General features: G+C 44.8%; 3 protein-coding genes across 15 annotated transcripts in view; 2 read left to right on the top strand and 1 right to left on the bottom strand.

The window, feature by feature from the left end:
• The window catches only part of MTSS1 (MTSS I-BAR domain containing 1), a 158,653-nt gene extending 155,218 nt beyond the window's left edge, over positions 1-3,435 (top strand). For 10 of the 12 annotated variants that reach the window (XM_065895067.1, XM_065895065.1, XM_065895056.1 and 7 more), the window contains 3 exons: positions 668-841; positions 1,194-1,356; positions 2,735-3,435. In XM_065895067.1, coding sequence (XP_065751139.1) covers positions 668-841; positions 1,194-1,356; positions 2,735-3,435 — 1,038 coding nt within the window. The remainder of the gene's footprint in view (positions 1-667; positions 842-1,193; positions 1,357-2,734) is intronic. The other 2 variants (XM_065895066.1, XM_065895057.1) reach the window with 1 other exon arrangement.
• Positions 3,436-6,191: 2,756 nt separating this feature from the next.
• NDUFB9 (NADH:ubiquinone oxidoreductase subunit B9) lies at positions 6,192-14,966 on the bottom strand. Its single transcript, XM_065895459.1, has 4 exons — positions 14,829-14,966; positions 11,663-11,855; positions 10,964-11,077; positions 6,192-6,646 (listed from the first exon to the last, which is right to left on the bottom strand). Exons 1-4 carry the CDS (start codon positions 14,936-14,938, stop codon positions 6,515-6,517), a joined length of 549 nt encoding a protein of 182 aa, XP_065751531.1. The 5' UTR covers positions 14,939-14,966; the 3' UTR covers positions 6,192-6,514.
• A 70-nt stretch (positions 14,967-15,036) lies between these two features.
• TATDN1 (TatD DNase domain containing 1) overlaps positions 15,037-25,830 on the top strand; it is a 37,148-nt gene continuing 26,354 nt past the window's right edge. Inside the window, exons 1-2 of one of the 2 annotated variants that reach the window (XM_065895256.1) lie at positions 15,037-15,088; positions 25,384-25,449. In XM_065895256.1, coding sequence (XP_065751328.1) covers positions 15,067-15,088; positions 25,384-25,449 — 88 coding nt within the window. In that variant the 5' untranslated portion in view covers positions 15,037-15,066. Of the gene's footprint in view, positions 15,089-25,383; positions 25,450-25,830 lie in introns of those variants that run through there. The other variant, XM_065895257.1, reaches the window with a different exon arrangement.

Raw genomic sequence — 25,830 nt, 5'->3', positions numbered from 1 at the left:
GGAGGTCCCTGACTTGAATAGTAGGCCCCTAGGCGGCCCGCCATCTCGAGCAGGCCTTGACTGCCTCCCTCACAAGTGGTGTGGACCCCTCAGAATCTTTCTTCTGGCCCAGGGGCCTTCCCTTCCTCTGTGAGGACCTCAGAGAGCACATCCTGAAGCGCCCTTTGGGGCGGTTTCCCGGAAGTGAGGTTCAGCCTCAGGAAGAGTGGCTGAAGTCCCTTTAGCGCTCCCTGGTGGCCACTCCAGGCGAGTGAGGTCATTTGAGCCGCTAGGCCCCAGCGGGGGGCCCCAGACATGGGAAGGGAGGGCCTGGTCCCTGGGGATGTGCTGTCCACTGGCCGGTGCCTTCAGACACCATAGGCAGTTGGTCAGTTGTTTGATGGCTGTAACTAAGAGTCTCCCTCAGGCTACCTGCCCCGTTGTTGAGGGTTTTCAGTCTTTGGGCGGATGTGAGGAAAGGGAAGGTACCCAGGGGACCCCCAGAGGATTTTCTGCTCCCTTCTTCTAGTGCTGGGTGAGGGCAGAGGAGGGGCTGCTGGCCTGTCCCAGCCTGAGCTTCCCCCAAGGGGACCAGCTACCTTCTGTGGGCGGGCAGCTGTCTGGAGGCTTCTGTGGCCTCCCGGTGGAGGCAGAGGCCCTGGCACCTGACCACACTTGTTCCACTTAGGACTGGGCCAAGCCAGGACCTTACGATCAGCCTCTGGTGAACACCCTTCAGCGCCGCAAAGACAAGCGAGAGCCAGACCCCAGCGGTGGAGGCCCCGTCGCAGCGGGAGGCACGCCCACCGCTGCCGAGGAGGCTCAGAGGCCGCGGAGCATGACCGTGTCGGCCGCCGCCAGGGTGACGCTCTTGTTCTCTACAGCTGGCTGGGCCCCTCGAGACCTGGCGGGGGCCACGTGCTGGCCAGCAACTGGAGGGATCCGAGCCCCTTTCCCCTACTCCCTGCTACAGCGTTTAGAAGGCCCCCAGGGAAGGTCTTGTATGGGAATTAGACTCTAGAACTTTCTAGAGCCTGGGTAGGGTCCAAGCAAGTTGGCGGCCCCCTGGCCTCACAGACAGTGGCGGTCACGGGAGCAGAATAGGAGTCCTGTTGAGGCCCCCACTGGACGAGGAGTGCAGAAAGGCTCTGGGGGTATCAGACAGGGGACTCGCGGCCCCGGTGGCTCATCTGTCTCTCTCCTCCCACCTGCAGCCTGGAGAGGAGATGGAGGCTTGTGAGGAACTGGCCCTGGCCCTGTCTCGGGGCCTCCAGCTTGACACCCAGAGGAGCAGCCGGGACTCGCTTCAGTGCTCCAGCGGCTACAGCACCCAGACCACCACCCCCTGCTGCTCTGAGGACACCATCCCCTCCCAAGGTAGGAGAGCCTGAGCTTTCCAGCCGGGCTTCCTGAGCAGTGCCAGGTAAGGAAGGGGGCCCTCCCCGCTGGGAGGAGGCAGACGTGCGGGAGTCCGTCCAGCCACAGTAGAGCATCTTGGAATGCTCTGGAGGGCTCGTCTGTAGTTGTCGGGTCACTGCCATGCAGCAAAGTGGCCAGATTTCACAACTTCATTTCTCACCATCAGGGTTACAGGGATGTCCCAATTTGAAGGCAGACAGATGCTGTTAATGATAACATCATTTGTGTTTAGCACTTTGTACCAAGCACCTTCTTTATTTTCCCATTAATTCTTCACAATCGTTTATGTCATAAGTCTGTTTATCCCCATTTTACATACATGGAGACTGAGGCCCAAGTTCACACAATAAGCAGCAGAGCTGGAGTTTGAGTCGAAGGTCAGAGTCTGAAGCCCAAACTCCAGCCAAATTCTCTATGAACCTGCCTCCCTCACCGCCCTCCCCAGCACACACACACAAGCCAGTAAGATGGCAGGCCAGCTGCTAGGAACGATCTATGAGAGCTGACCAAGCCTGTCGGCAGTCCTTCAGTCCAAGTTTCTAGGACAGTGGGTCTCGGTAGAGGGCCACTTTGCTGCCCAGGGGACATTTGGCAACGGCTAGAGACATTTTTAATGGTCACAACTGGAGGGCGTGCCACTGGCATCTGGTAGATGGCCAGGGACGCTGCTGACCACCCCCTCATACAGCTCCACCCCACCACACAGAACTTACCTGAATGTCAGAGCACTGCTCTTCAGAAACAAGCTCTGTGATGTTCAGTCTGTATGCTTCCCCCTCCCACGTGACCCCACTTTTGGAGAGAAAGTGAGCACCCCTCACTGATGGAACCTGTCTCTGCCTTGTTTTCGGAGACTCGTTACCGGTAGCTCCATTGCTTTTCTAGCCCTCGCCTAACGAGTTGATCATGAGGGAGGTAGTAAGGTCTGTGATGGTCCTTGTGGGGTTTGTCTCTCATGTCAAGTTCTGGGCTGGAGGGCTTGTAGAGGTTATTTCCTCTTGCCACCCCCTTTATTCCTCCCAGAGGTGCTCAGAGGTTGCCTCGCTGCGGCCTGGCGGTTTTGCATTCCTCACCGCTCAGCGGTGTTTGAGTGTGGGCCTGCTGTGTCCAGCGCTGCTCTTGGTGCTGAGCGTTCCCTTGGTGAACGAAACAACGGTCCCTGTCAGGGAGTTCTTAGACGGTGAGGGCTGCTAAGCCTGGCCCGGAAACCCCGGAAGGCTTGGGATGAGATTGCGGGTGAAGTACTTGGCCTCTGGGTCCCTTTGTCCTCCCAACACAAAACAATCAAAGAGCACAGCCACTGCCTCGGCGATTTCTAATTGGATCCTATGATCAGTTTCAGATTACGATTATTTCTCTGTAAGTGGTGACCAGGAGGCAGATCAGCAGGAGTTTGACAAATCCTCCACCATTCCGAGAAACAGCGACATCAGCCAGTCCTACCGACGGATGTTCCAAGCAAAGCGCCCAGCCTCAACTGCTGGCCTCCCCACCACCCTCGGACCTGCTATGGTCACCCCAGGGGTTGCAACCATCCGACGGACCCCTTCCACCAAGCCTTCTGTCCGCCGGGGGACCATAGGAGCTGGTCCCATCCCCATCAAAACACCTGTGATCCCTGTCAAGACCCCCACCGTCCCAGACCTCCCTGGGGTGTTATCAGCCCCTCCAGATGGGCCCGAGGAGCGGGGTGAGCATAGCCCCGAGTCGCCGTCCATGGGTGAGGGCCCCCAGGGTGGCACCAGCATGCCCTCCTCAATGTGGAGCGGCCAAGCCTCCGTCAACCCTCCTCTTCCAGGCCCGAAGCCGAGCATCCCCGAGGAGCACAGACAAGCAATTCCAGAAAGCGAGGCCGAAGACCAGGAAAGGGATCCCCCAAGTGCCACTGCCTCCCCAGGCCAGATTCCAGAGAGTGACCCTGCAGACCTGAGCCCAAGGGATGCCCCGCAAGGAGAAGACATGCTGAACGCCATCCGCAGGGGCGTGAAACTGAAGAAGACCACGACAAACGACCGCTCAGCCCCGCGCTTCACTTAGGCTCTCTTAGGCTCACAAGAAATGCTGCCAGTGGGGAACGAACTGTCTAATTAATAGACCTAGTTTGTCTTGATCCATTCCAATCTGTAATCAAACAAAAGATTTTGTAGGCAACTCAGAACACAGCTCTTTTGAAAGTACTCGACACCTTTAGATAAGAATTAAAAGCAACATACGTAACTGACATAACCTTGATCTTTTAATTTGTAAATATTGAGTTTTCTTTCTGCACATTTTAATCTTATGTTTCCCTTTTGATTTTTCTGAAGGTGCCAAATTCCATTTTTTACAAGTCTTTGTAAAATTTTAAATGCATAATAAGGGGGGGAGGTCGGGCAGGGGAACCACGAAGTAGTAATTTCAGAAAAAAGGATAACTATACTTAGCTTTTTTTTTTTCTTTTCTTTCCTGCAAGCTTTTGTAGATGCATTGTAGTAGTCTGGCTTAGACACAAATTCAAGTTATTGTAATGTACAAACAAACAAAGTGGGTAAGGGGTAAAAATCCTTATTCAAGTATACTACATTCGGAATGAGGAAAGCGGGAGGCAGCTGATGTGCAACATTAGGAGTGAGGGAACTCTGGAAATGGTAGAGGCTGTGTTGGGACTGGGGGGAGGGTCGCGGGAGGGGCACACTGTCAACACAGCCGATCCTGTTATATTTAAGAGTAGCCTCGTAGGTTGAATTTCTAGTAGCTTCATGGTAAATGCATCCGAATAAGCCACACAGGGTTGCAGTGTTTGTTTCTGCAGGGTGTTTAAGGACTTCCTTTCTCCCACGATCGCTCCTGACTGCACACAGCACCCACCTCCAGTCCCGTGCATGCTGCCGCCACCGGGTAGACATAGAACCCCCCCCCCCACCACTTCAGTTACTTGTCTGTTAGTTATACCCACTTTCACTGAATCCAAACACATCCAGAAGGGTAAGGCAGTTTTAAAAATGTGAAAACAAACATTTAAAAATGATTGATAGCAGGGAATTCTTAGATATAGCAAATGCCTTTTACTTAACCGTGCCTAGCAGGCTGGGCACGTTGAAAAGCCCAAATATTTTGGAAAAACTGGAGCGGATTTAACAAGGGTAACCAGCTTGGAGTCTGGCAACTTGCCAATGTGTTTACCAGTCTGGGGGCTTGTTTTTCTTCTTTTAAATAATGGCAGTTAATTGGCTTCACACTAAACATTGAAGAGAGGAGGATTTATTTCTGTCACTGGGAATCTGACCACCATACTGTCCCTTTTTTTTTGTATTCTAGGCAGTGTTTTTTGGAATGGATTTCTGTCTTTTCTAAGTGAAAGTTAAATTTGTTATAATGCCCATCCCCTAAAGCCAGCAGAGATGTGTAGATTTAAAGGGACCACGTTTGAGGAATGCAGTGGTGTTTAAAAAAGCCAGCCCCTTCGGGTCAGTTGAAAGTGCTCGTTTGGGACCGAACCTCTCAAGGAATAGGAGCCTTGTGGGTCCTGCAGATCTCTGTTGGCTCCAACCTTCAATTACATAATCTTCTGCTTTAATACGTAACTGCACTGGATGTGAAAGAAACGTACCTGTATAGTCAGTGTTCTCTATATTAACATTTAACACTGCTGTGATTGCTCAAAAACATTTTACGTTACAGCTTTCAAGCAAAGGCATGATTATTAGAAACTGTTAAAACTTTTTTTCTTTGAAAAACAAGCTCCATTTACAGAGTATAAGCAACAGTAGTGCCTGTGGTTTAGCCCACCAATCTTGATGACTAAAAGTAGCTGATGCATTGTGCATATGATGCTTGAGATGGTTTTTGCAAAAGCAGAAATCACTGCAAGGTAATTACGATAGATAAAAGTGGTATTTTAAACCTTTCAAATAAATGGATGTAACTGTACCTTGGTACAGCTTTTCACTTGTTTAGTTTTTAAACGTTAGTATAATCTGAATAAATTTAATATAAAATGTTGCCAAATTCAATGTAGAAAGAATGTGACAAAACGCCTTGGGTAGTTCTGTTTGTGTTTTTGCATATTGTAAAAGCAGTGTCACAGCTAAAAATAAAGAAATCGTTTCTAAAGGTAAATTATTGTGGTTTAGTTGCTAGTTTGTACTGAGAGTTGACCTCTCCCTGTGCAGTTTTTTGTTCTAAACTTGTATAAATAACAATTGTGTAACGTGTCTCCCTTTTACCTTGTATCAGTTGCTTCAGCCTACATTATAAATAAAGAACCACTAGAAAAAAAAAAGCCCTGCATTTCAAGTCTTATTAAAATTCAGGTGGAGGTCTTAGTGAAGTGTTAGAAAATGGACTGAGACCCAGATTGAGCTTAGTTAGAAAGCTGACAACATCATTTTTGTGCATTTTAAGAACACTAGTTGCCTGAACAGTGAGTTACCAAGAACTAAAACTAGCTGGGCTTGGTTGAGCTTTAAAAATGGCTTTAACCTTAAAAAAAGAAACTTCAAACATTTAGAGTTCTGCTACCCTTACCTTTGTGTCTGCAGACAATCCAAGCTACAGTAGAGGGAGCAAAGCTGGAAAACTGCCTCCAAAATAAGTGTCACCAAAGTGTCATCCACATTGGATGCCACCAAACTCCACTCCTGAGAACCCCATGAACTCCATGCTTATTTGCTGAATGCGTGCTTCTTAGAGTAGTCATTTAATCAGAGCTAAAATTCCATTAGTGGAATCTAGAAAACAGAAAAGGTATCTCACGTCCTCAGTATTGGCATGCCTCTTCTTGGCTTCTTATGCCCTCCAGTCACCATAGCTAGTTTAAGCCTTCAACTCAAGTTTGTTCAACTAAATCTTCAGAGTAAACCTTGTATCTGGTTCTGCTGCAGTTTTCCCTCGATTTCATGTGTTATCAATATGACTTAATGGGGAAGAACAGAATACATCTGACTACGTTTCAGGTACTTTTCTTTATATGCACAACTGCTAAGAAAACGACAGTGGCCCAGTCACCTGGCATCATGTTACTCTTCAGAAGAACACGTCAGTCATACCATATGGAGTTATTTTATTAGGGCAAGTGTATGTCCTGTAACTTATTTCACTTGCGAGCGGGACTGGTGAGGCATCTTCCTCTCTTTTTCTACATGGGCTGCTCCCGGGGCCTGGTCACAACATGCCACCACAGTGGGGGCAAATCACCTTCCTTTCGGGCTGGGGGCAAAGCTTCAGTTCTGGGACCACCAAGCGGGGTTTCCTCCTGCAGCTGCTTAACCTAGAAGGGGGGGGGTAAGGAAGGAACAATTAGAAAAGGAGTTGAACTGACTGTCCCATCTCTCTGCTACAGGGAAGTGTTGGCATTGTTTCTACTGTGTCACATGACACACCCTGATCCTCACTACTGAAAAGTGTTGTTTGTATATACCTGCATTATCTTTTTGTTTTTTAATGTAGTGTCCTTCCTTGTCTCTTGTAACATTCTTTATTTTAAAGTCTATTTTATCTGATATGAGTATTGCTACTCCAGCTTACTTTTGATTTCCATTTGCATGGAATATCTTTTCCCATCCCTTCACTTTCAGTCTGTATGTGTCCCTAGGTCTGAAGTGGATCTCCTGTAGACAGCATATATGTGGGTCTTGTTTTTGTATCCATTCAGCAAGCCTGTGTCTTTTGGTTGGAGCATTTAATCCATTCACGTTTAAGGTAATTATCAATATGTATGTTCCTATGACCATTTTCTTAATTGTTTTGGGTTTGTTTTTGTAGGTCCTTATCGTCTCTTGTGTTTCCCACTTAGAGAAGTTCCTTTAGCATCTGTTGTAGAGCTGGTCTGGTGGTGCAGAATTCTCTTAGCTTTTGCTTGTCTGTAAAGCTTTTGATTTCTCCATCGAATCCGAATGAGAGCCTTGCCGGGCAGAGTAATCTTGGTTGTAGGTTTTTCCCTTTCATCACTTTAAGTATATCATGCCACTCCCTTCTGGCTTGTAGAGTTTCTGCTGAGAAATCAGCTGTTAACCTTATGGGAGTTCCCTTGTATGTTATTTTTCGTTTTTCCCTTGCTGCTTTCAATAATTTTTCTTTGTCTTTAATTTTTGCCAATTTGATTACTATGTGTCTTGGCGTGTTTCTCCTTGCGTTTATCCTGTATGGGACTCGCTGTACTTCCTGGACTTGGGTGGCTACTTCCTTTCCCATGTTAGGGAAGTTTTCGACTATAATCTCTTCAAATAGTTTCTCTGGTCCCTTCTCTCTCTCTTCTCCTTCTGGGACCCCTATAATGCAAATGTTGTTGCGTTTAATGTTGTCCCAGAGGTCTCTTAGGCTGTCTTCATTTCTTTTCATTCTTTTTTCTTTCTTCTGTTCCACAGCACTGAATGCCACCATTTTGTCTTCCAGGTCCCTTATCCGTTCTTGTGCCTCAGTTATTCTGCTATTGATTCCTTCTAGTGTATTTTTTATTTCAGTTATTGTATTGTTTATCTCTATTTGTTTGTTCTTTAATTCTTCTAGGTCATTGTTAAACATTTCTTGCATCTTCTCGATCTTTGCCTCCATTGTTTTTCCAAGGTCCTGGATCATCTTCACTATCGTTATTCTGAATTCTTTTTCTGGAAGGTTGCCTATCTCCACTTCATTTAGTTGTTTTTCTGGGGTTTTATCTTGTTCCTTCATCTGGTACAGAGCCCTCTGCCTTTTCATCTTGTCATCTTTCTGTAAATGTGGTTTTTGTTCCACAGGCTACAGGACTGTAGTTCTTCTTGCTTCTACTCTCTGCCCTCCGGTGGATGAGGCTATCTTAAGAGGCTTGATGGGAGGGACTCTATAACTGCGTTATCTTTATGCCCACATTTTAACTCGGACACAAAAGCTGTTCTCCTTAAATGTTTTCCCATTCTTAAAACAGCAATGCTGAGAACAAACCCTCCTACCCCACCTCTTACTCGTTAAGCAAAACCCTGACAATTACCATTCCAATTCCCCCTTGTTATGGTTCCCCCACCTCTTTCCCCCCCAAAATGTTTATTTTTGTGTCTCAGCTAAGAGGTCTCCAAAAGCACTATTAAGAAGCTTCAATTTGAATACATTAGGGATGTTAATTTAAAAGCCCCCCAAATAGCAATGAGGACAAGAAATAACAAGAAATCACAGGTACAAGTGTGCTCAGTTCTGCCCCCACTGCCCAGCTACCCCTTTTCCAGCGATCTCCGAGACCATCACTGTCCTAATAGAGGAGGAGACCTAAGACACCCACTTTCCAGATCCATGATTTTTTGAAGCTTCCTCCAAAAAAACCACCTCTGGATTGTGGCTAATCTGAGCCTCAAGCACACGTGCAGTTTAATGATGTCAAGGAGACGGAACTGGTAAAGGAGGAATGTCTTGGGGAGAAGTGGTTATCACAGTGACCAACTGCAGGATGAATCTGCTGCTCTCCATGAATCAATACGCCTTGAGTTCCCAAATGCTGACATACTTCTTAGAAAACACTGCCCTCCTTGGCCACAAAATCATGAATCTAAGTAACCCACTATCCAACCAGTGTCCCCTTCCAGCTCATTTGCTTAAATGCCCCCTTGAAAATAATTCTTGAAACTCACAGATGCTGCCAGTTCACAGGTCCTCACACCCAACTTGCCCTTCTTTCTGCATCAGCCTCCCTGTCTACTTCCCTCCTTTATCCACCTAGATTCCATCACGACAATCACTCCCTCTCAAATAAGTTCCTCGTCACTCTTGACAGTGGACAACCACACCGTCTACCTTCAAACCTGCAACCATACAGCTCAGTATTGCTAAAAAGAAAAAAAAAATACTGGAACAAACTGGTGTCACGACATGTTAATTATTCCCAACTTCACATGGGCCTTCACCACCACGTGGCAATCTTACTACTATTCTCCAGCAAGCTCATCCTCTGCCCACGATTATCACACCTTTTCCACATTCTCCAAACATGCTTTGCCCACCTCCTGGCTTTTCCTGACTTCACTTAAAAAAGAGAAGCCTTCACATCTAAGTCTGTCATTTCCCCATCATCAAAACTTCTAACCCAAATGTATTTATACACATCTTTTGTCCAATTAGAATGGAGGAAGAATCCCTTCTCCTTCCAAAGGCCCCCACACATGCTTGGGATCCCACCCCCCTTCTCAAAAACTTTCCTTCTGTACCTATTCCACCTCTCTTCAGCACTACCAATTTCTCCCTCACCCCAGATCTAATCAGCATATACGCATCATTTATCTTAAAAGAAAGTAATCCCCTGGCCTCCAGTTACTGCCCCATTTCTTCATTCTCCTCAGGAAATCTTCTCAAGAGTCATCACTCCCTCCTGTTTACTCTTCCTCACCTTCTGATCAGTCTTCGTGTGATAGAAATGGCTCGAATCAAGGTCACTAATGCCCTTCCTGTAGCCAAAACCTTTGGATGTTATTTCTAGTACTCACTCTATTCCATCAAATCAAAGATGACTTGGCCCCAGCCATTCTTGTTTATTTTTTTTTTTTTGGCCATGTGGCACAGCATGTGGGATCTTAGTTCCCCCACCAGGGATCGAACCCATGTCCCCTCAGTGGAAGTGCAGAGTCTTAACCACTGGGCTGCCAGGGAAGTCCCCCGGCCATTCCTGAAGCCATTCTCTTGGATCTAAGGATCTCAAACATTTCTGTGTCTTTCCCTCCACTTCCTTTACGGGGGAGAGGGCACCCAGAAGAGACCCTCATTCTGTGGCTTTTAAAACAACTGACAACTCCCACATTTCTATTTTGAGCTCAAATCTCTCCTCTGAGTTGAGTTCCAGATTCGTACATCCAAAGTCACCCTCTGACACCTGCACCTGATGTCTCACAGGATTCTCAAATTTAACATTCGTAAATTTAACATTTAAAACTGAACACTTGATTGTCCCTTTGATATCTGTTTTTCCCCCTCTTCCCTATCTCAATAAACACCACAACCATCCTCCAGATGTTGAAGTTTAAAACCTGGAAATCATTCTTGATTCTTCCCTGTCCTTCACTACCCACCCCCCCCCACCCCCTATCCAATCCCTCTTCACACCCCTGCAGACAATATCCTGAATTTACTTCCTTCCATATCCACTGCATCCACCCTAGTGCTAGTTGCCATAATCTTTGGACTAATTTACTGCAATAACCCCAAACTGGTCTCGCAAATTCTCCACTTGCCCTCTCCAATATATTTTTCACACTACAGCAAGATTGACTTTTTTAAAATATAAATCAGACATCATGAGTGGAAAAATACCCAAGGTGCTGGTGGAGAAGGTTAAGGGACTGTAGGGTAGAGCAAGGTCAGGCAGAGGACTATGGAGGGGAAGGAGGGAAGAAGCAAAATCAGAGAACAGAAAAGCCAAAAGACCAGGGAACACATTTTAACCTATTTCTAAGATGGCTGTAAACGTTACATTTAACACACTTGAAAGAGAAAGTATATCTGAGAGGCAAGGGGCCAGAGTAACTGTCGGAGCTGGAATCTGGACCTCTGCACCTGGGGAACCAAACCTCAGCTCCTTCCAGGTGTTGACCATGTGGGCCAAACTACATGGTAAAACACAGGCAAGACTCACCTCTCGCTCCCAGCTTTCTCTCCGCAGTTTCTTCCACTGCTCTCTCTTGGCAAAGTAATCAGGATACATTGCCTTCTCGGAAGGATGCCAGTAATCTAAGCACCACTCGGGAACCTGTCAGGAGAGGAAATCACGGCGTCATTCCACAGGACACATTTACATGTCAAGGGTAGGGCCTGCTCAAGAGACAGAAGACAAAAATCAAGGTGCATTTTTATAACCATTCCAAGTATCAGACTGTTTCTGACACTAAGCAAAACAGCAGAGAGGACCGAGACAAAGGAGAATGCCTTAGAGTGAAACAGCCTAGGGATGAAAAACAGCAAGGTCAGTCCAAAGAGAACTGGCATCATTCCTCCCCTACCTGAGTTCTCTAAAGATCTGTATGTTATGGCTGTATGTTATTTGGAAATATCACTTAGAATACTAAGCACCAATTGAAACTGGTTAACTTTAAGGTCCAAAAATGAGTTATTTACCAATTCCTTTAGCACTTTGCTTTGCCGGAAAGTTTACTGCAACACCTTGGCACTGAATTGGGAAAGAAAAGTCGTGATGGCATCTGGGAGAGAGAAAACTGACACTGAAAAAAAAAAAAGTGTTAACTGTCAGGAAAGAAATGTCCTAGCTGCCCCTAAAAGGGCAAGTGGTTTCCAAGGCTGAGGTTCGGGATTTGAGACACCACTGGTCCTCACCTACCTTGTAGCACTCGTATCTCTCATAGGAGGTACCCCCAGGAGACTCAGGGAAGATGTATGGCTGAGGATGCTGACAGTGCCAGAACTCTTCCTCTGCCTCCCTCAGCAGCTGGGTGGCCTTCACCATGTCCTTCTCATTCTTATGTTCATCAAACCGAGCTCTCATCAAACAAGCAAAGTACCGGTACTTGTCCCTTAAACCAAAATGATTTTGGAGATTAGAAATGGTATCTACTCAATCAGGCAGTATTTCTGTCTGACAAGAGGCAGTACTTCCACAAACACCTTTCAGGTGAGTAGCATGACTTCCCAGCCCCTCCCTGGACCCTGTCAATGGAGCAGCCGCATCATTACGACGCCTTCCCTGGCAGACCCCAAACACCAGCAACAAAAAGCTACTGTATTACTGATAAATACAACCTAACCCCTTTCCCGTCTCCTCTATCGCCTCTGTAGGATCATTCAACATTCATTCAATGACAACTTACTGTATTTCCTCCTACCTTGTGCTAGGCACTGTGCTAAATTCTGGAGACACAAAGATGTAGAAGGCACGTATTACTGATACATGGTGCAAAGAGTGTTGCTCAAATCAGACAGACCTGGGTTTCAATTCTGACTCTGACACTAGCTGCCTGACCTTAGGCAAGTTTCGGTCAGGTTCTAGAAGAAACCATGGGCAGAGATCATTTACGGGGCTTTAAAATTTTTTTTATTTTTTATTATAGTTGATTTACAATGTTGTGTTAGTTTCTGGTGTACAGCAAAGTGATTCCGTTATACATACATATATATACTTTTCCATTACAGTTTATCACAAGATATTAAATATAGTTCCCTGTGCTATACAGCAGGACCCTGTTGTTTAGTTTATATACATTAGTCTGTATCTACTAATCCCAAACTCCTAATTAATCCCTCCCCCCAGTTTCCCCTTTGGTAACCATAAATTTTTCTTTGTCTGTGAGTCTGTTTCTGTTTTGTAATTAAGTTCATTTGTACCTTATTTTAGATTCCACATATATGTGATATTTATCTTTCCGTTTGACTTACTTCACTTAATATATAATCTCTAGGTCCATCCATGTTGCTGCAAGTGGCATTATTTCATTCTTTTTTATGGCTCAGTAGTAATGGGGCTTTGATAATCCAGGCCATAGATGACAAGGGCTTGAAGCAGGCAACAGTGATGGATGGTGACAAGAGAAAAACATTTAGACTACAAAGTTACAGGAGTAGGCTATGGAATCAGATAGCTTAAGACTGTTTCAGCTCTGCAGTTCCTAGCTGTGTAACCTAGGGTAAATTATTTAAAGTCTTTAGGCCATGGGTTCCTCCTCCATAAAAGAGTTAATAACAGTACCTATATCTTAGGGTTGTCCTAAAGATTGAATAAGCTAAAACATATCAGCACACTTCAGACAGTGCTTGGTACATCCTTGGTGCCCAACGTAAGCTACGAATATTATTACACTAGGGAAAGAATTTACAAAAATCAGTGTCCAACGGCATACAAGTATGTATGTTGTTGGCAGAGGGGTAAGTAGGGAGTACTTGAAAATAATGCTAAGACTTAAAGCTGAGTGACTGTATTACTAGTAATGCCATTAGCTGAGGCAGGGAATTTGGGAAGAGAATCAAAATGAGGTAGTGAAAAGAAAAATACGTTCAGTTTTAGAGAACTGTAGGTAATCTAGCAAACAGCTGGAAATACAGCTCTACAGACAAGTGAGCATAGGTGCTAACTCAAGTCCCAGCATTAGATGAGGCTGCCCAAAGTATACACAGCAATGACCAAGGGCCTAGGATGGACCCACACAGAACAAATAGCGCTATGAGGACAAATGGAAGGAAAAAATTCAGGCAAGTACTGAGAAAAGATGTCAGTGAGATTTAAAGAAATGACGAGTCAGTGTTTATCACAGTAACTACTTTTATCCTTTCCTCCAAGATAATGTTAATATTCTCAGATGTAGTTCAGCAATACCTGAATGCCTGATGGCTTGACTTCCTTCATCTTTATGAAAGATAATTCTCTATGTTATCTGTTTGTTTATATGTCCATCTTCCTCATTAATCCATAAATTGCTACAGCTGAGAAAGAAGCCTTATTAACTTTTGTCAGCCACCACAGAACCTGAATTGCAAATTTTCAGATGAATAAAAGAATTAGGGAAGTAACTAACCCTACAGCCTTGAACCTGGCCATCTTCCTGCCTAGCAAAGAGAAGTAGGTCAATGACTTTACAATAATCCCAAATATACAATCTGGGCTTCCAGGATCCTCTCCACAACTCTTCCAGACGTACTCAGTTTCCCATTGTTTAGAGGTTTTTCTCAGAAGCCCTTCTCCTGACACTAGGTTTTAGGATTCTGCTAAGGGCATGGAGGCCTGGCATTCATACATCTTGGGTTGTCACCCCACCATGCATTGCATCTAGATCACGAAAACCTATATGTTTTAAGACTGTGTTCTAAGACTAGTCCCAGATGGACAGAGGGAGGAAAGAAGAAGAGAATTATGTGGGAGGTAAAGAATTCGGTGCGATGTGAAGCTAATGAAAAGGACTGAATGAAGCTAAAAAGAGAAAAGCTGATGGGAGGGGTGATGATGATGTTTTGGAGTTAAGACACCTGAGTTGTAATCCTGGCTCGGCCACTTACCAGCTGCTGGGCCTTGAGCAAGTCAGTCTCTTGCCTCTTATTTTAGCCTCTTATTTTTTCATCTATAAAATAAGGCTAAATAACCCCTAACACCCAGAGTTGTGAGAACTAAAGAAAATAACGCATTTATTATTACTGCCAGTACCAGGAACGAGAAAGTCACGAAGGAAGCTATTATTTAGTGAGCGCTGGAGGTATGACCATTTCCATGTTTGCCACTTCCTTTTTCTTAATCGTCATGCAACCCTCTGCGCTGGGTCCCGCGTCCGTTTTCCTGATTAGAAAACTGAGGCCCGGGCCAGATAAACAAGTCTTCAAAGTGTCCCAGATGTGGGTGACGAAACCTGCATTCGAACCCGGGTCTAGGGGAGGGCTCCGCGGGGCAAGGGGCCGCCTTCCCACCCCGTCCCAGAAGTCCTTGAGCCGCTCGGTCCCCAGAGCTTCTCAGCCTCTGTGGCGGCCCCCGGGGTCACCTCCCCGCGCCCTGGGTCCCCCTCGCCCACCTGTGGATGCACCACGACTCCAGGTGGCGCAGCGCCCGCTTATAAAGCCGCAGCACCTTCTGCTGGTGGGTCAGGTAGGCAGCCGGCACCGAGAGGGCCATGACTGACATTTCACCTTCAGCGGCTGCGGGGGACGCCGGGAAACCGGACGTCAGCGGCGAGTGGGCGGGGCTTCCGGTGGGGCGGGGCGATGGAGGGCCGCTTCCGCTTCCGTGAGGAAGGAGCTGGGGCCGCAGTCATGAGTCGCTTCAAATTCGTAGGTAAGACTTTCCCCGGGTTTGGGGCCTTTCTTTCGGTTCCTGGGCTTCGCGCACCGCGGCCACAGGGCCTAGGACGTGAGCTCTCCGGCTTTTTTTTTTTTTTGCGGTACGCGGGCCTCTCACTGTTGTGGCCTCTCCCGTTGCGGAGCACAGGCTCCGGACGCGCAAGACTCAGCGGCTATGGCTCACGGGCCCACGCCGCTCCGCTGCATGTGGGATCTTCCCGGACCGGGGCACGAACCCTTGTCCCCTGTAAAGGCAGGCGGACTCTCAACCACTGCGCCACCAGGGAAGCCCGCTGTCCGGCTTTTTGAGGGTTGAAAGTGCACTCTGTGGAGGAGGGTGAGGGGAGGCCTCTGGGTGTCGGTAATGTTCTGGATCTCAGTATGGGTGCGGGCTTCACGGGTGTGCTTCTTTGTGAAAATTCACGAGCTGCGCAGTTACGGTTTATGCTTTTTCCAACATATGTGTTGTGTTCAATAAAAAAAAAAGGAAATAAAACTACTAAAAAGCAAACGAAAGGCCTGTCACTATGTTCTCCTCCATCCCACGCGCACCTCCCCGCGGTTTCCCGTTTCTTTGGCGGAGAGGAAGATGGCTTCGAGGGACTCGTTGACTCACTAATTCATATCACAGTTCATATCACAGTTACTGGGCGCCTCTGGTGGGCCAGGCACTGGCCTAGGAACACAGACACGGCCCCTGCTCTGCTGGCATCACCATCTGGTGGGGGAACTGGAGGACACACACAGTGGGAAGAGAAACAAGTTTTATACTTGGCAAGTACAACAATCTATTTGGCATCGGTAGAACAAGAGATGGGGAATTCGACAGGAACTAAAGGAATAAGCATATTTAGTACCAGACTTAGGAAAGCCTGGGGGAGGTTGTAAGAGCTAGGATTGGAAGGGTGACTTGGAACTCGAATGTGTTGCTGAGTTTAATTTTCTGTGTATAGAGTAGAGCTTCACTGAAGGGTTTTGACAAGGAGCATTCATTAAGTAAATCATTGAATGCCAGTTACATATTGGGAGCCTTGAGCTATGGGATACAGCAGTGGGTGAAGCTGGACATGATCCTTGTCTTTGTGAAGTTTCCAGCTACCTGAAGGTGGAAAACGACAGTGATCACGTCTCTGCTTTAGTAAGGTAGACAGCTGTTGTGTAGGTTTGGTGGGTCATAGGGAGAGACAGGGAAGCATTTCAGAGCTTGAACAAGGGCACTGGAAAAGGGAGAGAGAAATGGAAGAGAGGTACGCATTTAGCAGCTGAGTGTTTATGGCAGGTAAGGAAGAGTGAACAGTCAGAGATGACTCGGCGTTGGGATAAATACCTATCTAAACATGAGATGGAAGCATGGGTAGTTTGGCAGTGGGTGGGAGATGTAACGAGATCCATTTGGATTAGGTTAAATTTGAGATTCTTACAGGACATCCAGGTGGAGACATTTACTGGGCAATTGGAAATGCCTGGCACTCAGGAGAGAGCTTAGGATTATAAACTTAGAACAGTTACTTTAGGCAATATTTTTTACTGAGACATTGTACTAAGTATGTGGAATTATAAAGAATCTAGTGGTGCAGTTAGTTTTCAGACTGGAGAGGTATGTACAGTCAAAGCAAATGCAGGGGAGAATGTTTAAGTAGCACATTGTTAAAGTGCCACAAAAGACGTTTTTAAAAATGCTGTGGGAGAGCCTGGGGTGGGGTTGGGGGATGGGAAGGTCATCAGAGGTTTAGACACTATCCAGGTGTGGTGTCTCTCAGCCTGTTTATTGCAATCTGTGATATAATTGATGGGGGAGATGGGGTAAGAGCCATGAAACACCCCAGAAAAGAATTATTTTTTTCTTTTAAAGGTTTGTGTTTGTATTGTAATAAAAAAAACTAAATCCCTGCCTCAGGTTTTGTCTCCTTAAATCCATGCTCTGTGTAGCCTCCAGAGTGGTCTTTATAAAAACCAAGTCAGCTGCATTTTTCTTGTGCTTCAAATCTTTCAGTCCCTGTCCTCAGGACAGTTGAAGTGCCTTAACATAGCATACATTCTGTGGTGTGGTCCTGCCCGCTTTTCCGGCCTCATCCTTTTTATGCTCTGTAAACACTTGGAGGTGCTGTTTCTTGCCTATGATAGGGTTTTAGAGTGGCAGTTTGGGGTCGTAATGTCCCCTCTGCCTCTAATCTCCTCTTGCCTGTTTGATTTTTACCTGTTCTTTAAGACTACATAACTCTACCCTTTACTTTACCCCGTTATTTTATAATTAAAATAAGTATGTGCCCTTCCCACTAGACCACACTCTTTTAAGGCAGGTACTTGGTGGTATTTATCTTTGTTTCCCAGGGGCTTAGTACAGTGACTGTTCAATGGAAGTATGAATGAGTGGATAAAACAAGATGTGTTTAGTACTAAGTTTGTAAGAAAATTTATAAAGGAATCTCAACCAGATAAGCTAAAAAAGACTTCTTAAAGAAGGTGGGCTTAATTGGAACAATTTTTTTTTGTATGCTCTCCTTCATTTCCACTCTCCTGAGGTAACCAGTGTCTAAAGTTTATATCCTTCCCATATTTTAAAATTTATACAGAATCATAAAAATATGCAAACATATTCGATGTGTTTTTTACAACAAAAGTGGAATCATACTATACATTCTACCTTTGTTTTGTGACTTACTGATAGTTAATATTCCATGCCATTTAAAAAGTTCTGCCTATGACCCACTACTCAAATCTCTGCCCAAAATAGTCATGAGCAGTACTTTGGAAAACAACATATCAGGCCCATGGACAATTGGTCCATGAACAAGCTTTACATGGAACAGTTGCATGAAGAAAAACCAGTGGAGGAAGTTTCCTGGTGGTCTAGTGGTTGCGATTCGGGGATTTTATTGCCATTGCCTGGGTTCAGTCCCTGGTCGGGCAACTGAAATCCCACAAGATGCCTAGCATGGCCAAAATTTTTTTAATTTAATAATAGTAATAGAAAAACCAGTGTTATAAGAGCAGCCTTAGATTTTGATTTAGGACAGCTGACTATCACCAGGTTGTAATCCTAAATTTCCCTTCTCAAATTATGTAACCAATGGCTGCCCCTTAGAACTACAACCAGTGTTTCTAATGTGGGGAAGGAGGGCGGGAAGCAGATGTATTTGTGTTTTATGGGAAACATTGCTCCCTCCTAGAGGACACTTCAACATTGTCCTCGGTTATACTTGAGACTAATTTCTGTGACATTGAGTATCATACCACAGATGACTATATCCTCAGTCTGAAAGCAATAAGAATCTATGCTTAATCATTGCAAAGTGATAGAACTTGGGATGGAGTGGAAGCTCCCTTTTCAATGCTGGCTGGTTCATGCTCTGAAACTCACCCACCAAAGGTCACTTAAGGACATAGAGTGGAGTATACCCCAGGGGTGATGGGGTGGCAGCAGTGATGTGTAAATCTGGATGCATTTACAACATTTCTTTGGATGTCTTGTGTTTAACTTTGAAATAACATAGTGCCCTTTTAAAATTAAAAGATATTTTATCCCCTAAATCTTCCAAAGTAAAATTGATACTCCAGGGAATCTCAGGGTGTTAACATACTCTGGAATACCCCTCGTTTGAGAAGCATAGGTTTAAGGTGATTCCTATCTAGTAGCCTCTGCACTCCCTCCCACCAAATGAGCCAGTGAGCAGCTGGCAGTAATTAGTAGCAACTACCCCTTGGGGCCAACCAGCTGGGGGCTGTTAGGTATCTAAGGTTTATCAGTAGTTGTGTTATTTTAACGGGGTTCTGATCCTGCCCTGTGCCCCTAGAAGCAGGCTGATTGGGGCTGCTGGCCATCTCTTACAAATCCCATCTCGCTAGGGACTGGAACTTGGTCATTCATTCATTCATTCTACAAATATTTACTGAATCTCTGCTGTGTGCCACCTGATGTGCTAAATGCTAGGACTCAGTGGTGGGTAGAAACTAGGTTACAGTCTAGTGGTGGAGACAGCCTCTTAAGTGCACTAATGACTTTACCACAGTGACAGAGAAGAGGGCACTGAAGAAAAGGAATATGGTTCTCTGGGCATTTGATGAGGAACAGAACTTAGACTGGGAGGTCTGAAAAGGCTTCCTTGAGGAAGTGTCACTTGGACTGAGCTCTGAAAGATTAAGAGTTAAGTAGGCAAAGAAAGGCAGGGGGAAGGTTCCAAATACAACAGCCTGTGCAAACATTCTGTGGCAGGAGGGTGCATAGCACTTTTGAGAAACTGAAAGAAGACCAGCGGGTCTGGAGCAGAGAGAAATGGGGAAGGGGTTGAGGGAGGACGGAGAATTGTACAGAATCAGCTAGAGGTTTGCAGAGCTAAGATCCTACCATGTTAAGGGTGTATCAGGAGTGACAGGTAAGAGTACCATGATCTGATTTATGAATGAAAAGAAACCTTCAGTCAGGTGGAGAACAGAATGAAAGGGGGTCAGAGTAGCATCCAAGCTGGAGTTGGTTGCTTCAGGTATTATGGTGGTAGTGGAGATGGAAAAAAGTGCACGGATTGAGAGCTTAGGAGATAAAATCCACCTACTTGGTATATACAGATTGAGAGAGAAGGTGATGCCGTAGATTGTCTTAGTCCGTTTTGAGCTGTTGTAACAAAATAGCACAGACTGGGTAGCTTATAAACAACAGAAATTTACTTCTCACAGTTTGGAAGCTGGGAAATCTAAGATCAGAGTGCTGGCATGATTACGTTCTGGTGAGGACCCTCTTCCTGGTTCGTGGCTGGTGCCCTCTTACTGTGTCCTCACATGGAAGAAGGGGCAAAGGATCTCTCTGGAGCCTCTTTTACAAGGTGGTCTTGTCCAAAACAATATCCAATCTGGAGCCATGTATTTGAGTGTCCTTCAGATTTTGAATCTAGCACAGAAATTGGCCAGCTTTCCCTTAAAGGGTCATATGGTATATATTTTTTATTTTGCAGGCCGTACATCTGTTGCAACTACTCAACTCTGACCTGTAACTCAAAAACAGCCATATATAGATACTATATAAACAAATGGGTGTGGCCATGTTCCAATAAAACTTTGTGAACACTGTGAAACCTTAGTTTCTTATAATTTTTGCATGTCATAAGAGCTATTCTTCTTTTGACTTTTTTTTTTCCAAGTTTTAAACGATTCTTACCTTAGGGGCAAACAAAAATAGACAATGGCACGCAGGCCGTAGGTTGCCACCCCCTTGATCTAGTGCATTTCTTCATGGCACTGCCTTGCAGAAGCAACTTGGTCTGCCATGTAGTGATGGTTAGCTTGTTCTCTAATCGCTTTTATTTCCTGTAAACCTGAAGTTATATCTAAAGGCTAAAACAATCGTAAATTCTCTACTTGCTGTCCCTTTGTATCCCTAGATCATGGTGACAGTGGTATGACATGATTTATTGAGACCAGTGAGGCATCAGTTTGGAGATGTATTTTTCTTTTGGTTACAAACAGTTTTCCACTCTTTTATTGTTTTGAAAAATAAAACTCATTAATACTGGCAACAGTTTTTAGCCGTAATGCTTTTACTTTTTTTTTTTTTTTTTTTTTGTGGCGATACGCAGGCCTCTCACTGTTGTGGCCTCTCCCGTTGCGGAGCACAGGCTCCGGACGCGCAGGCTCAGCGGCCATGGCTCACGGGCCCAGCTGCTCCGGGGCATGTGGGATCTTCCCAGACCGGGGCACGAACCTGTGTCCCCTGCATCGGCAGGCGGACTCTCAACCACTGCACCAGGGAAGCCCTGCAGTAATGCTTTTAAAGCCAACTAATTAAGGAGAAAATTAATGGAAAAGAAACATTACTTATCCTTATAAGATGGCATGCCACTAAATGTATGAATCCCTCAGTATTCCCCTCCCCAATCAGAGTTAGTGATTTTCTGCTTTGCCTTTTTTTCTTCCTGTCGTGCTCTCTCACCCTTACCTCTCATGTACTTAGTTTTTCAAGCTAGAAGTCGATGTTTGTACAGGATTTAATTTTTTTAGTTTACTGACAGTAGGCATACATCTGATAGGAATTTTTGAATTTAAAAGATACTGTCCCTTATATATCAGAACATTTCGAACAAGTTAAATAAATAGGATTTTGACTGGTTTATTTTCGTGGTTGAGTCCTGAATCATAACCAAACTGACTTACATTTGGCTATTTAATAATGAGGTCTTGATTGGGAGTGTTAACCACTTAAGGTAGTATGACAGTATAGCTAATGTTGACTGAAATTCCATTTGTTGTTCGCATGTTACAGAATTTATACTGTGCCCAGTAATAATAATAATAATAATTACATTTTATAAGGCTTTTAATTTGTAAGATACTTTCACATTCATTTTCCAATTTGAGCCACATTTCACTCCTGAAAGGAGAAATTTTATGCCCACCCTCCCTATTAGTGAGGAAACTGAGGCTCAGAGGCTACTCATTTGCCCCCAAATCATTCAGCTGATGAGTCATAATTCCAAGAATTCTGATTCCAAAGCCCATTCTCTTTCCAAAACTGCAGTTCCCCATTTTATTGTATTTCTTGGAAGTTGCTCACAGATTGAATATTTTTTGATGATCAATTTGAACTTTTCTTTGACGCCTCTATGTCGACTTGTTAATTATCTTAATCACTCTGTTGGTGTTTTCTGGGGAGTCGGTGGGTGGGGAGTGAGAGGCCCAGAGGCCACCCAGGATAGGAGAGAGGAGACAGAAGTGAATCACAGTGTCCAGAAAAAGAAGCTACTTGCCTGCATAGGGGAGGAAAAACTTCCTCCTGCCCTCTTAGGTTCTGTGGCTGGGCCTAAGAATAAAACTGACATAAGGCAGATTAACAGGAGAAAAGCATACTTTTTTTTTTTTTTTTTTCACATACATGGGAGTTTTCAAAAGGAAAATGAAGACCCAAAGAAGCTTTTAGACCAGAAAGCTTACTGAAAGGCCAAGTGGGGATGTGATAAGACAAAGGGACTTAAGTTATGCAAATTGTGGGACAGTGACTAGGAAAAAATGGGGAAACTAATGGAAGATAGGAGTTATTTTGGGTTTGGCTGTACAGATCCATTTCGACTTGACTCCCAGTCTCTGGTGATAAGAATGTTCTTCTCTTCCTGGTACAGGGAGAGTACCTTTCTCATGGGAAATTTTATGACCTATTTTAGGTAGAAAAGGAGAGATTAGGGATCCTTTCCTGCATTTGCTGTTTCTTAAGTGCCTTCAGCTCAAAATAACCAATATGGCAAAGCAGCATATTTTGGGGTGACCTCCTGAGCCCCTTCACCAAACTTGACTAAGGTGAAGCAGCCTATCATCAGAGGATAGAAAGCAGCTTTAATAACTGGCTGGGGAATACACTTCAGGCAAACCACATGTCAGAAAGGAAAGGGCCAAGAGCTATAAGTCACAAGAGATTCTTGCGTAAAAAGGAAGAAATTAGTGGCTGAGCCAGTGCAGGATGTTGTAAAGCCCAAGGCTCACCTGGGTCCAAAGCTGAATATAGATCTTTGATGTACACTATGACTCGGGGCCTCAAAGACTGACCCACGTCAGGAAGAGGTAGGTTCTAAGAAGCAGCAGCATCCATCACCTGGAGTTGGCCTCAGAGCATGGAAGAACGGTTTAGCATCCATTCCTGTTAGGGTTGAGACAGGGACACGGGAAGGCTTCATAAACTGAGCCTCCAAGTTAATCTTCAGTTTGCTTTTAAAATTAGTATCATAAAGTTCACTAAATTTGCTTGCTGTTTCATTTGTTTTTCACTTTGTTTTCTAGCAAAAGATTGCTTTAGAAGAATTCTGGTCTGTTTGCTGCACAAAGGGGTAAAACGGGCCAGTTTCTGTGCTCCTAATGCCCATCCGTGGCGGGTGACCGTAGACTGAGTGTATGAAGGGGTATTGCAGGCAGAAAGACCTCTGCACCCTTCCCTGGGTTCCTTTCTCAGTCTGCCCCTTTCCTTACTTGAAAAAAAGTAGATGCTGATTTCTTGTGATTTGGGCCATTCCACTGAACCCCTACCTTGTATTTATAGTATTCGGTAACATATGTGTGTTAATAGCCCTATAAAGGGTATCAATTGTGAATTCATCTCCTACCCTCTATTGACATATATGCTGTTGCCCAAATATCTTTGAAGTTTTTTGCATTGTGCCTTTCTCTTGCTGTTACAAATGACTAGAATACTCTCCCCACCATCTCTTGGATTATCCAAATTCCCATTCATCTTTCAAGGTCTGGCTTAATGTTGAAGCAGCACAGCTTGTTGAGGGCTAGCTTGGTAGAAATCAGTGAGAATATACCAAGAAGCAGCTGAAACTCAGCAGAAATAATTTGGGGGTCTGTGGGTAGGCAACTGTCATACCCAACCATGAACTTGGAGGTTCTCCTAGTGCTAAAAGCTAAAGGGTGTATATTTTAAATAGGGAAGGTGTTTTTGTTGCCCATGGCCATCACAAGCTGACTTCACATCTCGTTATTCCCCTCGTCGCCTTATGCTCTGAAGCAGGATTTATCAAGAACAGCACTTGGTGTGGGGGTCAGATTATTCTTTGTTGTGAGAGGCTATCCTGTGCGTTGTAGGATATTTAGCAGCACCCATGGCCTCAAGCCTAGATGCCAGTTGCACTCCCCTCTGTGTGACAACTAGAAATGAATACAGACATTGCTGAATGTTGGGGTGGGGGAAGGCTGGGAGGGGAGAGGTTAGAAGAAGAGAGGCACTGCAGAATCGCTCTGCATTGTGAACCTCAGCTCCACAGGCACAGTGAGTCTCTTCCAGTTCTCCGGATGCAGTGTGTACCTACACACACCTGTATGTAGAATGCCTCTTCTGTTTGTCAGCTTCTAAGCTTTAAAGATCTAGCTCTTCTGTGAACCTTTTTCATCATTCTTGCCAAAACTGTTAGTGCTACTTCTTTGTGCTCCAAAGCACAAAGCTGTAAAATAATTATTTACAGGCTTAAAACTGTATAGAGAGGGCTTCCCTAGTGGCACAGTGGTTAAGAATCCGCCTGCCAATGCATGAGACACGGGTTCAAGCCCTGGTCCGGGAAGATCCTACATGCCACGGAGCAGTTAAGCCCGTGTGCCACAACTACTGAGCCTGCGCTCTAGAGCCCCCGAGTCACAACTACTGAAGCCCGTGTGCCCTAGAGCCTGTGCTCTGCAACAAGAGAAGCCACTGCAATGAGAAGCCTGCACACCGCAACAAAGTAGCCCCCACTTGCCACAACTAGAGAAAGCCCACACGCAGCCACGCAGCCAAAAATAAATATGTAAAATTTAAAAAAAACCAGTGTATAGAGATCCTACTATATACCAGCTATCGTGCTAGGTTCTAGGGATACAGCATTGAAGAAGATAAACATTTCTTGCCTCATGTTGCTCACAGTCCAGCTTCTTATATATCACAAATTATATTTGTAGTTCCCATATAGACTGTGAACTCCTGGAAGGCAGGGACCAAGCGCCGGGTCTTGTTCATCACCCCCTAACTCCTTACATAGTATTTGACATAGTGTTGGTCTTCATAAGTATTTGGTGAATAAAGGAAATAAATAATTTATTGCCCTCTCTGTATCTCCACTCGTATTACCCTAATTCAGGTTCTCTTCATTGCAGATATGAGCTCTTGCCTGTTTCCAAGTAAACTATCCTGACTCCATTTGCCCCCTTTAATCCCACCTTCTACAAAGACGCCAGAATGAGATGTCCAGAACACAAATCTTAGAAGCCATCAGTGCTTCTTGTTGCATCTGGTATTTTAAAGACAAGTGTCTGTAACACAGCTGAGTCTGCCCTTTTCTGGTCACTCCCTTCCCTACACTTCTCTCCACCAGTCAGAACAGCCTGTAGCTCTCCATGATCACCGTGCTATTTCAGACCCCAGAAGCTTTGCTTCTGCTGCTTCCTCTTATCTGCAATTTCCTGTCTTCTACTGGGTAATTCCAACTCATCCTTTAAGATTCAGTTCAAGAATCCATTCTTTCTGGAAGCCCCTTCTGGGCTAACTACCAGACTAAGTTGGGTGGGCCTCCTCTGTGTCCCACCGTGCTAGTATCTACTTGTGATTTCTTAATTGTTAATGGGAATGCCTTCCCAATTCTACAGTGAGTTTCTTGAGAGCAGGACTTAATATCTTTCATCTTTGTATCCCAGGTGTCTAGCATAGTGACTGACAAACAGTAGGCACTTAGATTTTGTTTGAATGAATGTATGAATGAAAAGGTTAGTAACAGGACCTTTTATTTAAAGTAAAAGTTTCAAATAGAGGCTCTTAATGATCATGTGTTTTATTTTTGCTTTCTACAGACATTGGTATCAACTTGACAGATCCTATGTTCAGAGGAATTTATAGGGGGGTTCAAAAGCATCAAGGTAAATGTTTCTTTTATTAAGGTAAATAGTTTATCTGTGAAGACAAACTTTCTGACTCAAGGGAGACCATAAGAAGCTTCACCCACTCTTACAATTGAAATATTAAAGAATTTATTATGCATCTTGGATAAAACTATAAACAAAGTGAAACACATATAAGCTATATTGGTAAACCATGATCATGAACATTTATAAAATACTTATTACAACAAAGTGTTATCAAGCCCTTCTTACCTGTAGAAGTTTATAACTTTGAATATAGAACTTTAGATAACCATATGCATAAAAGGCAAACCATAAAGCCAAACAGACTTTTCCCCTTTGTGGTCAACAGAATAAAAGTACAATTGAATGGATAACTATTCGTCTATTTTGCCTTAT

This window comes from Phocoena phocoena, chromosome 17 (genome assembly GCF_963924675.1).
Source record: "Phocoena phocoena chromosome 17, mPhoPho1.1, whole genome shotgun sequence".
In the NCBI taxonomy this organism is placed as follows: domain Eukaryota; kingdom Metazoa; phylum Chordata; class Mammalia; order Artiodactyla; family Phocoenidae; genus Phocoena; species Phocoena phocoena.
This window is presented reverse-complemented; position numbering and strand designations above follow the sequence as displayed.